Source organism: Eumetopias jubatus, unplaced genomic scaffold (genome assembly GCF_037043125.1).
Source record: "Eumetopias jubatus isolate StellerSeaLion01/CBP00866 unplaced genomic scaffold, mEumJub1_p1.0 scaffold_9, whole genome shotgun sequence".
NCBI lineage: Eukaryota > Metazoa > Chordata > Mammalia > Carnivora > Otariidae > Eumetopias > Eumetopias jubatus.
The window spans coordinates 31,398,643-31,411,793 of NW_028274815.1; the positions used below are offsets into that span (position 1 = coordinate 31,398,643).

Here is a 13,151-nt window from a genome sequence, read left to right on the forward strand (position 1 = left end):
CTACCACTAATGAAGAAGAAACTATCGTATTGCTTCTTGCCCTTTTGTTCACTAATTCAGGGTTCTGGATGTACTCTGTTTTAGGAATTTCAGAGTTAACAGTCCAGCCTGTGTTCCTGTGAGCCATATATTGGTACTGTGGGAACAAAAGAAAATTAATAAATGTTTTCCTTCTCCCTTCTCATACCACCAAACATTATCATCCTCTGAATCACAGCTAAAAGAAATGCCTCAAGGGGCACCTAGGTGGCTCAGTCGGTTAAGCCTCCGACTCTTGATCTCAGCTCAGGTCTTGATCTCAGGGTCGTGAGTTCAAGCCCCACATTGGGCTCTGCACTGGGTATGGAGTCTACATTTAAACAAAAGAAAAAGAAAACAAATGCTGCCTCAGAAATAAGCATCCCTCTTCTTCTCTGTTGGAGCCACACTGGCTCTGATGTTTGTGATCTCAAATATAAGCATGTAAGGCATGCCCACAGCCCTCTATAGCCTAGAATATAAGTTATATATCCAAATAACTATAGCTCAGGGTGGAGAGCCTGAAGTGCTAAGAGAGGTACAAATAATTGGTTATGGAAATAGTGAAGATGGAAATTATTTTCACCTAGAAGAGATCAAGTAGCATCAGAGGTGGGTTTTGATGACGTGGAGGTGTGAGTGAAGCACACCACAGATCATGAACAAAGGCACGGGGGTGGAAAAGCGAAGATTTGTGTGCTTGGAGGGAAGGGGGTGTTCAGGACAGTCATGGGAAATATGGATGATGGAGAAGGGGAACAAGACCTTCCTGGAGCTTCAGGGTTCGGGGAGGCCCGCGTCTGCAGACAGGGCTGGCCAGCCTCCCCCGGGCCTTCCTAGCAACCGCCGGCAGTAGGTCTCGGATGGCTTCTAGGTTCGGGCTTTCCTATGAGGTCGGTTGTCCTTCTCCCTCAGGTTCCTTGGTGGGTTCTGTTGGTCAGTTCTGAGCACAATAGCACGGGCTCAGTAGCGGCACTTCCCCACAGAAGACACTTGATGTAATTTTGGGGGCAGAAAAACAGATATTGTCCCTCTGGCTGCCTGCTCCATATCGGTGATGGGGACCCTACCATCTTTCCCATCTCTCCTGAATGATGTCACTTAGGTTACATGCTGTCATCTTAAACTGAGTGTCTATGCCTTCTTATTAGAATTTACGATTAGACTGCAGTATGATAATGAAGTCTAATACCTGGTGTGACATGCAAATATTCGTGCATGAAATTTAGAGCTCTCGTACAAGGGCTAAATATCAATGACCCCCAAGGTTTGGCCCTTGGTCCCGCAGTCTCCCCTCTCCTCTCACCTTCCCTCCTCCCTACCCCACAAGCCTGTTGTCCGTGACGTCAAATGCTATCTCCCTGCCAGGAGTCCTCAAATTTGTATCTCTAGACCTCCCTTCTGAGCTCTAGACCTGATTGTCCACCTTCCCATGTGCCATCTCTACCTGGATGTTTTGCAGACATCTCAAACTTAACTTGTCACAGGCCTTTGGATCTGTTCCTCTCCATCTTCTCATCTACTAAACAGCACGTTCATTCATCAGTTAGGAACGCTGGGAATCATCCTTGACCCCTCCTTCTACCTCAGCCCCCACCCCAGACACCCACCCAGCCCCCAAGTTCTCAGGATTCCTCTTCTAAAACATGCCATGAGCCACCCAACAGCCCTCTCGTTCCACTGCCGCCACTCCAAACAGGAAACCACCCGAGTTCACCCAAACTGCGCTGTGGGAGCCTCCCGCTGGTCCCACCACTTTCTTCCTCCCTCCGGGTCATTCTTGGCTCTCCATAGCAGCTGAGGCAACAGATTAAACAAACCTCAATCTGTTCCTTCCGTACTTGGAAGTCCTAAATGTGTAGCATGTCCTTCACGGCTCTGATGCATGTTCTCCACTCTCCTCACCTCTGCACCATGCTCTTCCCTGCCTCACACCATCGGGCCCTGTTGTTGCCTCTTCCAGAAACACTCCCACCCAAACCCTCCACCCCCTTCACCACCTTTATTCCCACTCACCCTTTAAGCCTCACCACAAATGTCATTTCCTTAGGAAAGACTTCCTTGACGCTCCCAGGCAAGAAAGTACTTTGTGCTTTTCCTTCAAGTCATTGAGCAGGGCTGTGGTTGCCTTGTTATGTGTGTGATTGTTCCACAAGAGTCTCGGCTAGGTGGGTCTCGTCCACGCCTCTATTCCTAGTGCCAGGTGCCATGCCTGGCATATAATAAGCACTCGTGAGTCCTGGTAGGAAGAATCAGAAGACTAATAGCACGCAAATAAAACTGCTAGTGCTAATAGTGCTAATAAGTAGGACTGGACATGAATGTAACTAAGAGAGCTGGGCCCTATGGAAATACTTATATAATAAGCAAAATAGCATTAATAAATATTTCCCATGTTACTTTTTTTTTTTTCCCAGTGATGTTTCCATTTGTATTTTCTAGGTTTGGTTTTGTTTTGTTTTTTTCAAGGAGTTAAATGTACTGTCAGGAATATCTCCATTTCTTTTTCAATTAGCAAATAAGCTGAGGAGAGTTATCTGTAGTACCCCTTATCTCTGTAAGGTTTTCCTGATGGAAATATACCCCATTAGTGATTCTGCTGACCCGTCTATTAATTTCCAAAATGTCCAGCATAGCCACTCATTACAGTGACGGCCACCGGGCCATCGGCGTGCTCTCCCTCACGTGAACTTGCCTGACCTGTGTGCTGCTTTCTCGTGGTGCTTGTAACCGCTTCCTGGCCATGTAGTCACTTGTGACCTGTCTTCCGTCCCTTTCAGGGAGCGCTAACTCATCACACTGCACTCAGTATTGGGAATGTCAGCCCTTGGGCTCTGGGGCCCAGATTCATGCATGTGAGCAGCTTTACATTCCCGGAACTTGAAACTACAGTATTTTATTATTCATGTGGACTTTTCTTGACCCCAGGGAGGTAATAGGTCCTGAGAAACATTCCATTTAAAAAAAAAACGGGATTTCTATGTCTAAGGCAGTGTGAGAATGCTTGATGAATGAAGTCATGACCACACAGCAGCCTAGGAGTTCTTTGCCTGGAGGAAGGGTCCAAGTGACTGACCTGGACTATGCTGCAAATGCGCCGTGCGCGAAGCAGCATATAGTATTGTGTGTTACAACGAGGGGTGCGCTAGTCTGGTAAAGGAACAGACTGTTTTTAAACAGCTGTAATATTTTGAAGTGACATTAATTGCTCTTGTAAGACAAAGTCTTATAGGACAGTAAATAAAATATATGAGAAACAACTCCAGGAAGAAGAGGACACCGGAAGCGCTCAAAATAAAGACGACTGTGTCCTGGCTCACAAGTTCTTGGAAGTTACCTGTTGTTTAAAATCCTGGGCTGTATCTCCATGCTGTTACATAGATTAAGAATCATCCCTCTTATTAGTCACCACTCTTAGCAATAAAATCCTAAGCCTGCTTTTAATTTTCTGTCTTAATTAAGACCTCGTATTTGATTTTCTTCATTAAGAGATTGGTTTTTCAGATAAGTTTAGATAAAATAGAATTAGTCTACAGATGTTCACCCTGCTTTCCTGTTATGGGAACACAACAGCTCAGAGTGATGAGTGGGTTACTTACTGAAACCCAGCAATGTTGTTCAGCATCCCATTTTTTAGCAATTCTGATTTACCTATTTATTTCTGGTTTGGATTTATTTCTTATAGATTAACTCATCTGTGCCATCCATGCCTGGAGAATTCATTCTTCCTGGTACATTTAAAAAGTAATAAGGCCACTAAAGGATGGACAGACTTTTCTCACTCTCTGTGAACAGACATTTTCATGAGCTGCTGGCCAGGGGTGCTACTCTGTTTACAACCCCCTATTTCTACTCTTTTGGGTCTTCTCTTATATTGATTGGCATTCCAAAACATATTATTCGTTAAGCTTTCTTGATATGTAATGGCCTTGGTTGTATTTTTTAAGTTGATCTTTAAAAACACCTTAAAGAAATTTCTTAGACCTCCTTTTAATAATTTTCTTAAAATAACTGATGACACAGCATCGGTTTGGAATCAGTCATTCTTAAGCAGTACCCAGTCTAGTCAAGTTGATGTTTGATAATCATTAGCCAAATGCCAGGAGTATAACAATGTAATATAAGTAAATCTCTCTCTTACTTATCCAAAGTCTTCAGCAGAGTATTGATATATTTTCCCATATGTGCTTCTTTCTTGTGGCACTTGTAATCTCTTCCTGGCATGATAGTTATTTGCGACATGTCTTCTGTCCCTTTCAGGGAGCTCTAAGCTCATCACACTGCACTTGTTATTGAGAGTATCAGCCCTTGGGCTCTGGGGCCTAGATTCATGCATGTGAACAACTTTACATTCCCGGAATTTGAAACTACAGTGTTTTACGGAGAGAAAGTGTGCTGTCTCAGCAGAAAGGTTTGGATAGTTTGAATCTGGGGAAGAAAGGAATAACCTGAACTCAGAACCATAACCCAAGTCCTCAGAAGATGACATTTACACAAATATGGCCAATATATTGAGTGCTTGAAACATAATGAAGACTTCAGAATTAATCAGATAGCTGTGCAGTTGACATGCTGTGAAGGAAGAAACTTATATGCAGGCGAGTATCACACCATGTGAGTATAACTCATGTGGCAAAGTCTTCAACTGGAGATTATCACTGAAGGGTCAGCATAGAATTCATATGTAGAAAAATGAATTGATGGATGGATGTAGGCAGACATTTAGCAGCCTCTTCTCTCCTCCTTAGTAGCAGAGATTTCACACTGGAGAGGAGCTCTTTTGAATATAATGAGAATGGGGAAATAGCCACAGCTCAACTGACTCAGTCTGTGGTAGTGGAGAGAATCCCTACAAATGTAACGAATGTGGCAAACTCTTCAGCCAGAAAGCTAACTTTTGTTTATTTGAGAGAATTCACACAGAAGAACCCTTTGCCTGTAATCAGTGTGGAAATGCCTCCAGTAACAACTTATCCTTTAAACAGCATGAGTGAATTCACACTGCAGAGAAACTATATGAATGTCATCTATGTGGTAAAGCCCTTAGCTGATGCTCTAACCTTAGCCATCATGAGAACACACACTGGAGAGAAACCCTATACATTAATGAATGTAGAAGAACCTTCAGCCTCAGCTTTAACCTTTACACAAGAGTTCCCACAGGGGAGGCACCCTACAGCCTTCAGCCAAAGCTCAAGCCTTGGAAGGCACAGAACACTGAGCAAAACAAGAAGGAGAACAGCAAGTCTTTACTAGGAGGAGGAAGCCATTTGAGAAATACCAGATAATTCTAGTTAGAGAAGCAATCCAATGAAATAAATAGGAGAAACCCTTTCGTCACAGAGTAACATTCCAGGACATGTGAGGTTTCTCACTGTATTAAACACTCTCAGTGTCATGAATGAAGGAGAGTCTTCAGTGACCAGGCATACCTTAGTCAGCCTTCAAGTTCTCACACTGGGGAGTCCCTCAGGCTTCAAGTCCAAGTAGAAATGCCTTTATCTGCAGCTTATTTAAGAAAACTCAGACTGGAGAACAAAACTATCAAGAACCCTTAGAATACAATTCAACATAGAATTTAGACTTTTGGCAAATGACATGGCACTGAAAATAATGTAGTGTAAAAATGCAGAACTGTAATGCATTCTTGGAAATGTAGAATGCAGAATTTGGTAAAATGTAATAGGCAGTAAGATCATCCCTCCTGAGTGGATTAATAAAAGTTGTTGATTAAAAATCTGATACATTGGTCTTTGTCTTCAAAAAATCATGAAACGTTATGCTGAGTAATCAGGCCATTTTCCCTTTGTTACGTCACTGCTGAAAGTTGATCAGTTTCTGTTCTTTATGCAGCTCCAAAAGTATTTGCAAAGACTGTTCAATCAGAAAACAACTTTTAATGTAACTGAAAAATGTAGAACACAAAATAATGTGTTCTAATGATTATATTAGTGTTGAAATATGTATCTACATGGCAAAGGTGAATGGAAACATGGACAAATACACACTATGTGATTCAGATATCTCAGGTGATACTGATGTGAGTGGTATACATGCCCTACTTTATAAGACACTAAAAACAAACAAGGGCTTGAAATTGAAAAATATGCCTAAAAGCATTGAATCAAATGTATAATATGGCTGAAATGTTGAGTCCTAGAGGGAGAAAAGAGGTTGAAAGCCTTGTATACCTTTTTCTTAAAGGCAAGGGGAAACTCTTACAGGGTCTTAAGCAACAAGTAACACAATGAGATTTGGGGGAGGGCACACTAGCTACCGTGTGGAGACTGACGTGGCTTGGAGGGGAGAATTGGAAGAAGGAGTACCATTTAGGTAACTCCTGCAATAACACAGACATGAGCCAGTGACCCGGACTAAGATGATGGCAGTGAGGAGAGCACAGATTTAACAGATTTGTGGGTGGTAGTCTCTACAAGACTTAGACATTGAATTTCCAGGAGATAAAGGACTCAAGAATGAGATCTCGGTTTCCGGCTTTAGAAACTGACCAGGATAGAGGAAGGTACCCTTTAAGGATCCAGGGAACGTTGGAGAACCAGATTTGGTAGAGAAGGTGAGTTCAGTTATGGACCTTTTGGGTTTGTGTCTGTGAGGTTTTCCAATCCATAAAGTGACTGTATATTTGTCAAATAACTGATGTCTGAAGCCACAAGATGGCAGAGACCACCCAGTAAAGTGAGAGTATTCGAAAGCCAGCGGGGCAAGAATCAACTCTGAGAAACCCCAACAGAAGGGAAGGGGAGGAGGAAAAGGAAGCTCCAGTGATATGGAAAGAAGTGGCCACAGGAGACGGGGCCTCAGAAGCCAAAGGATGGTGGGAGCGGTCACCTTGGTCAGATACTCTGCAGGAGTCAGGACGGAGTGAGCTGAACTGAATGATGTCTGTGTTCTTGGTGATCTTCACCCAGACTGTTGTAGTGGAGCGAGAGAAGCAGAGACCGTGCAGAGCAGCAGAGGTGAGAAAATGCAGTCAGCGCCACGTCGGCGCCCTTCCAGGAATTTGGTGGGGAAGAGAGGAGAGAGATCAGGTGGCAGTTAAAGTGGTGCTGGAGTTGAAAAATCATGTTTTTTTTAGCTGGGAAATAGGGGAGCATATTTAAATGATGAGAAGGGGCCAGCAAAGAAGGCAGGGTTCGGGAAAGACTGGGGAGAGAGGAGATAATTGATAGAATAAGGTCCTGAGGAAGTCAGAAAGGGATCTAGAGCACGCCATAGTCCTCTTTTTTTTTTGTCGTGGGCTCGATAGAAAACTCGATGGGTTTGTAGACTTGTGGGTTCGTAGAGAACCAGGGCAGGTGCCACAGAGGGAGAAAGGGTTTTGATCTTTTGCTAAGAGGGTAGTTGGATGTAGAACCTAATGTGGGTAGAAAGTAAGTCAAAGCAGGAGAAAGCTGATAGAGAATAAGGAAAAAATCACTTAATAGACCTGTAGAAGTTGAAGAATTGGTGTGATTGGATAACTGACCCGAAAAGGTAGGCAGTTGTGTTCAGGGAGCAGGCTGCCTGTGTCAGAGGTGGAGCAGTTCCAGGTCATGACACAGCCCAGGGTGTGTTCACGGGGCGGGGCGGGGGGGGGGGGGGGGGTGCGGAAGGACATCGGAGCCGAGGAGACCAGCCCCTGGGACGTTGGGACCCACAGGCCGTGGGGACAAGGGTGTCTCCAGCAGTGACGGCAGACGGTGTGGAGAGAGACCCAGGTGCCGAAATCATAAAAAAATAAACGTAAAAGGAGAGTGATCAGGAGTTTAACAGCTAGAAGAAACGGTAGAGGGCCATTATCTTCTACCATTGGCTCCGACCCCTCCACCAGTAATAGCCCCCATCCTCTCCTCTTCCCCCCAAAATATATTCTCTCAGCAGATGCATTACCAGTTATGCAAAAGTGACTTCAAAAGAAGTCTACTAGCAGGAGTGCTAGGGAGCTCTGTAGAAACGTCTGAGAAAAAGGGGGAAAGTGGGAGGTTGAGTCGAGGAGAATTCAAAGGAGGGCAGTATTGGGGGGAATACCAACGAGGATTGATCGTGTAAAGGGTGTATATTTTGGATGATAACAGAGGAAAGCATAATTGGAGGTGGTGGTTTTAGCTGGCTTTTTGGGCTAAAAAGCTCTGCTAGTGCCCTCTGTGCATAAAAACATAAATAAATAGAATGCTTGGATGGAAGCCCTGGGAAAGAGGTGAAATGGGAGGCATGTGGTGTGAGTATGTGAGTGTGAGTGTGTGGGTGTGCACATTTGCTGCCAGTTGAATTGGGGTGGAGGTTAGATGAACTCTTCTTTGTGGTGCGTGAGTATAAATATTGCTATACTGTGATCTTAATTTTGAATCTTTCATTATGGCTTATGCATTTTCATTACTTTAGGCATCTAATTGAAATAACTCTCTCATTGATGTCATTATTCTGTAAGAAATTGATTCCTAGAAATTGATTGATGGGAAATGTAACTGTACATTCTAGCATCAAGCCACTAATAGTAGGCATCATCCATCTCGGGACTTCTAGGTGCCAGGCACTCAGCTGGCCATGGGGTTACAAAGACAAACATGGATTACAGCTTATTTTTTATAAGTTCTTTTAAATAACACATTAGTACCCTAAATTCATTAATCACATTTTCTCACAACCTTCAAAAAATATTGATTTGATAGAAGTAGACATCCTACTGACCAGACACTACATTATGATTAAAACTATTGAAGAACTTCCAGGTTTAAAAAAAAAAAATCTAATAGCTACTTCCAAATATTACTTTGTTCATTTTTCCTCATCTGTTTATTTTCATTTGTTGCATCCCTTAAATTCTTTCTGATTAGGTGCTTAATACATATTTGGGGTTTTTTTTAAGATTTTATTTATTTGAGAGAGAGAGAAAGAGCACGAGCAGGTGGGAAAGGCAGAGGGAGAAAGATTCCCTGCTGAGCGTGGAGTCCGATGGAAGACTCCATCCCAGGACCCGAGATCATGACCTGAGCTTAACCAGCTGAGCCACCCAGGCACCTCTCAATAAATGTTTGTTAAATGCAAAAGTGTAGAGGAGTACCCTGCCATCTGAATTTATCGCCACAGTTTCTAACCACCACACTTGTTTTAAAGAAATTACGATACACGTGCAGTACTAGAGAAAAAAATTACATGGTTTTTCATCTTAAACTACTTGATAAAGTCAATAATGAAAGGTACATTTGCTAGTCTGGATCATGCAGTGGAATCTCAGATTTCTTCAAATCCTGCTGCTAGGGCTGGGACTTCTTCCACATGGTACAGTTGAAGAAGAAAATAGTGTTCACCATTAACACGCTAGTGAGATCAAGCGTGTCTGCTTACACGAAAGGCTCTCTTCTCCCTGTCTTCCCACCACTCTAGACCTGGTGAGGGAAACCTTGGAAATAGCTCTCCACATGGCACGTATTTTCAGAGATCTGAATCATGCCTGAATCTAAGAAATCTGTAATTTCTTTGTAATGGTCCTTCAGAAAGTATCGCCTCACTCCACCGAAGATTGCTTCAAAGTACCCAGAGTCGCAGGATCAATGTGTGAAATTTCATTGTGTACTTGTTTTTTCTTTATAGGATAAAGATGCACAGAAAGAAGTGAAAAAAATAAGCACTTCCTTGAAGAGGTAAATAAAAGAACTTACTCTTCAACAAATCAGATGTGGTCTACTAAACTTTAAACTAATCCAAGTTGTGTTTTTTTAATTATCTTTTTTTCTTTTTTGATGTAAGGGTAGTATGCTCAGATTTGAAGGTAAAACCACGTTTCTGCAGAATGCATTCCAATAGTAGCACAACAAAACTGATCATGTTGTTGGGAGAAATCAAGTTCCCATAATGTCAGTACAAAATTATCTTTAAACATGTATGATTTATATTTTTTCTATCAATAAACTATAGTCTTCAGAGTATTTCTTTAAAGAAAATATTTAAATCAATTCAATAAAGTGAACTCTAGTGTTTTATTGCTGCTTCAATGGAGACTTTACAAAACAAAATTTCATTAATGTGGATAAAAAATGGGAAAAATGGGCAAAGGTCATGAACAAGTTGTTGACAGAAGAGGAAAAACGAAAGAGTAAACACATGGTAACTAGTCATCGGAAATGTGAATAAAATTACAGTAAGATACTGTTTTGTCATCAAATTAGCAAGGATTGTTTTCTTCCAAGAGATGTTCAGTGCTGGTAATGATACCACAAGTTGGAACATTCTCAACCACAGCTGGTGAAAGGGTATTTTGACACAAACATCTGGTAAAATGTATCCTAAGCCTCAAAAATGTATTAATTCTTGAATCTTGTAATGTCATTTCAGGGGAATAGTCCCAAGGAGAAAAGGACAATTATTTATGCACAAATGTTTATAACAGCATTGTTTATTATAGCAGAACACTATGTCCAACAATAAAAAAGCAGTTAACCATATTAGAATCTAACCATATTAGAATATAACTACAACAGGATATTATTTTGACACTGAAAAAATTACCGAAATTGTGCAATGCACAAGGCATCTTAAGTGCAAGTACAAAGCAAAATAGTGTATACATATCATCTCAGGTATATGAAAATGTGTGCAGAAAAACATCAATTGGAAAGACACTAATCTGGTAGCAGTTCATATTCTGTGGAGTTGCATTTTATTTCTTCTATTTCCCAGTTTTTAATAAACAAAGGATTTTTTTCATTGCACTTAGCTAGCAGTGATCTGTAAAGATTCCTCACTACACTTTAACCAGCCTCATCCTGGAAATCAGATCAAAACTTGAAATTCCTGCTTGCTATCCCAAATATATGCATACATTTATACACTCAAGATTTCAAGCCCTGACCTAGAGATGCCATTTAATCAAGCTGAGCGAGTTCCTCTCTCTTTTACACCGACCCATGGAGATACCTGAATCGGTTCGACTGATTCTTGCCCAAACTCTGACACCTGGTCTAATGTTGACAGCGCTGGCTGGAAGGGACAGGAGTCTGGCAGGTTCCTGCACAGATACGCGGTGTCCACAGGCTATATAGGATGCCTCTGGCTCTCTCTGAACTGCTCCAAGAATGTGCCAGTTGAGACAGGTGATTGTCACTAACAGCAAATGAGAGAATCAACCCCGTTGTGGGAGCAGCTCATTCCGGCAGAGAGCAGTGCAAAGACTTCTGCTAGGAATTATGAGGGACATCTAACCGATCTCCGTTTGTTTTAACAAAATTCCTCTTTGGTCCCTGGAGTCAATATGTTACAATGGGAGTGTAACACTCCTAAAAGTTACTTGAACCTTTAAAGCATTCGGAATTGCTGACACATTTGACAATTTCTCCAGTAGGATGTTAGCAGAGGAAATCTCCCTCCCTGTCATGGTTATATCGGGTCCCCTTCAAATGATCATTGAAGCCCGGCTGTCTAGGTCACAAGGGAACACAGTCTCCACATTAAATCTGCCCCCTTTTAAAAGCTGAGTATTTTTCTCAGATGGCAGCACTATTTGTAGATTGGTATACTTACTCCAGTGAATTTCCCATGAAGTGAGTCATGTGAACTGACTGTAGCTTGCTTTCTATGGTTACTTCACTCACCATTTGTGCTGTTGACCTGGGAGAAGACCATATGTCTCCAGAGCACTTCCGAAATGATCCTGAGGGGTCCCTAAGGCCAAGCTAGTGGTGCGCCATCCACCGCAAGCAAAATACACAAACTCCTAACCTAAGAGACTTGACGCACAGCTTTGAAAAGGGGAGGTTCTGATCCAGAACTTCAAATATATTCAATTTCAGAAGATAATAAACTGCATGTTAAAATTTCTCATAAAACGTTAAAGAAATCAGCGTTCTGCTAAAATTTTAGCAATCATCCTATCCATGTAATTTGCAAGCTTAGTTATCTTTCTTACTAAATAACGAATGACCTTCGCCGGAACATGAAAAACTCCATTGTGCCTAACAGTGGTCCAAAAGCTTTTCATTTGATAATATGGGTATAATTTTGAATTATAAAAAGCAGTGTTAACAGCTGGATGGGACCGTGGAGACAGTCTTCTAGACCAGCCTTCTCATTTTCCCCAGGACACAGTCTAAGCTCTGATGCGTAAACCACATGGAAGGGGTCAGGGAGCTGGGGACTGGCCGAGCCAGGACCGGGTTCCAACTCAGAATCTCGTGCCTTCTGCCCTCTTCTCTGAGCCCAGGGCTTTTTACGTTTAACTGATTGAAGCCCAGCATGTCTGTCGTAGATTAGGGGCTCCGGGAACGGTAATACTGCATGGCATTAACCTGTGGTTCTGCCTGTTTTAAGTGCTTTACCTACATCAACTCATTTAAATCTCACCGTGGCCCGAGAAGAAGGAACTTTTGGTATCACTCTATTTCCAGACAGGGCAGCTAAAGCAGGAGACACTAAATGCCATACGGAGCACAGCGTGAGATTTGAACTTGAGCAGTCTGCTCCGGTCCGTGCTGGAGTCTGAACCGCCGTGCAACCCTGCCAGCAAAGGGGCGGTCAAGGGGATGTGGGGGTAAAAGAAGGTGGAGGGAGAGAAGGGGTCAAGGGACATGAAAGGAAGAAAGGGTTTATTAAGAAAGGAATGGTAGAGAAAGATGGTAAGGAAAAAAGAAGAGAGCAAAGGCAAAGAAAAATCTTTCCTTGTATTTTTTGGATATTGATAGCCGTTTTCTGGTTTCACATATATTTCCAACAACCCGTTGTGTATCTCAACTTATATTAAGTCTGTTTTCATATTCCCCCCATCTTTCCCAAGATAAGGAAGGAAGAAAAAAGGAGGTGGTGAAACCTTTCAACGACTCGCTCCCCTCGATCTGTGGGGTGGGAAAGCCTCAGTAGAGACTTTATGACCTATTGTTGGGCAGTTAACAAGAATATTTCATTTCACAGTTAAAGACAAGGTCACCTTTTAGAACCAAGTATCATTAATATCTTGATGCTCCATGACTTTTTGCAGCTCCCAATCCAGGATTTTGCTCTAGGTGCCCGAAGTCACATCATAAGTTCTAAAAATAGCTTTACTGGGGTGTAATTGGCATACCAAAATGCATATATTTAAGGTGGATAACTTGATGTGTTTTGAGATATATATTATATACCATATATATATCCCTGAAACCATC

At 42.2% G+C, this 13,151-nt stretch overlaps 1 protein-coding gene across 1 annotated transcript in view; it reads left to right on the top strand.

Moving 5' to 3' along the window:
• The window catches only part of LOC114219643 (regulator of microtubule dynamics protein 2), a 75,196-nt gene extending 65,252 nt beyond the window's left edge, over window positions 1-9,944 (top strand). Inside the window, exon 11 of the mRNA XM_028117181.2 lies at window positions 9,610-9,944. Within this exon, the coding sequence (XP_027972982.1) occupies window positions 9,610-9,663 (54 nt within the window). The 3' untranslated portion in view covers window positions 9,664-9,944. The remainder of the gene's footprint in view (window positions 1-9,609) is intronic.
• The last annotated feature ends 3,207 nt before the right edge of the window (window positions 9,945-13,151 follow it).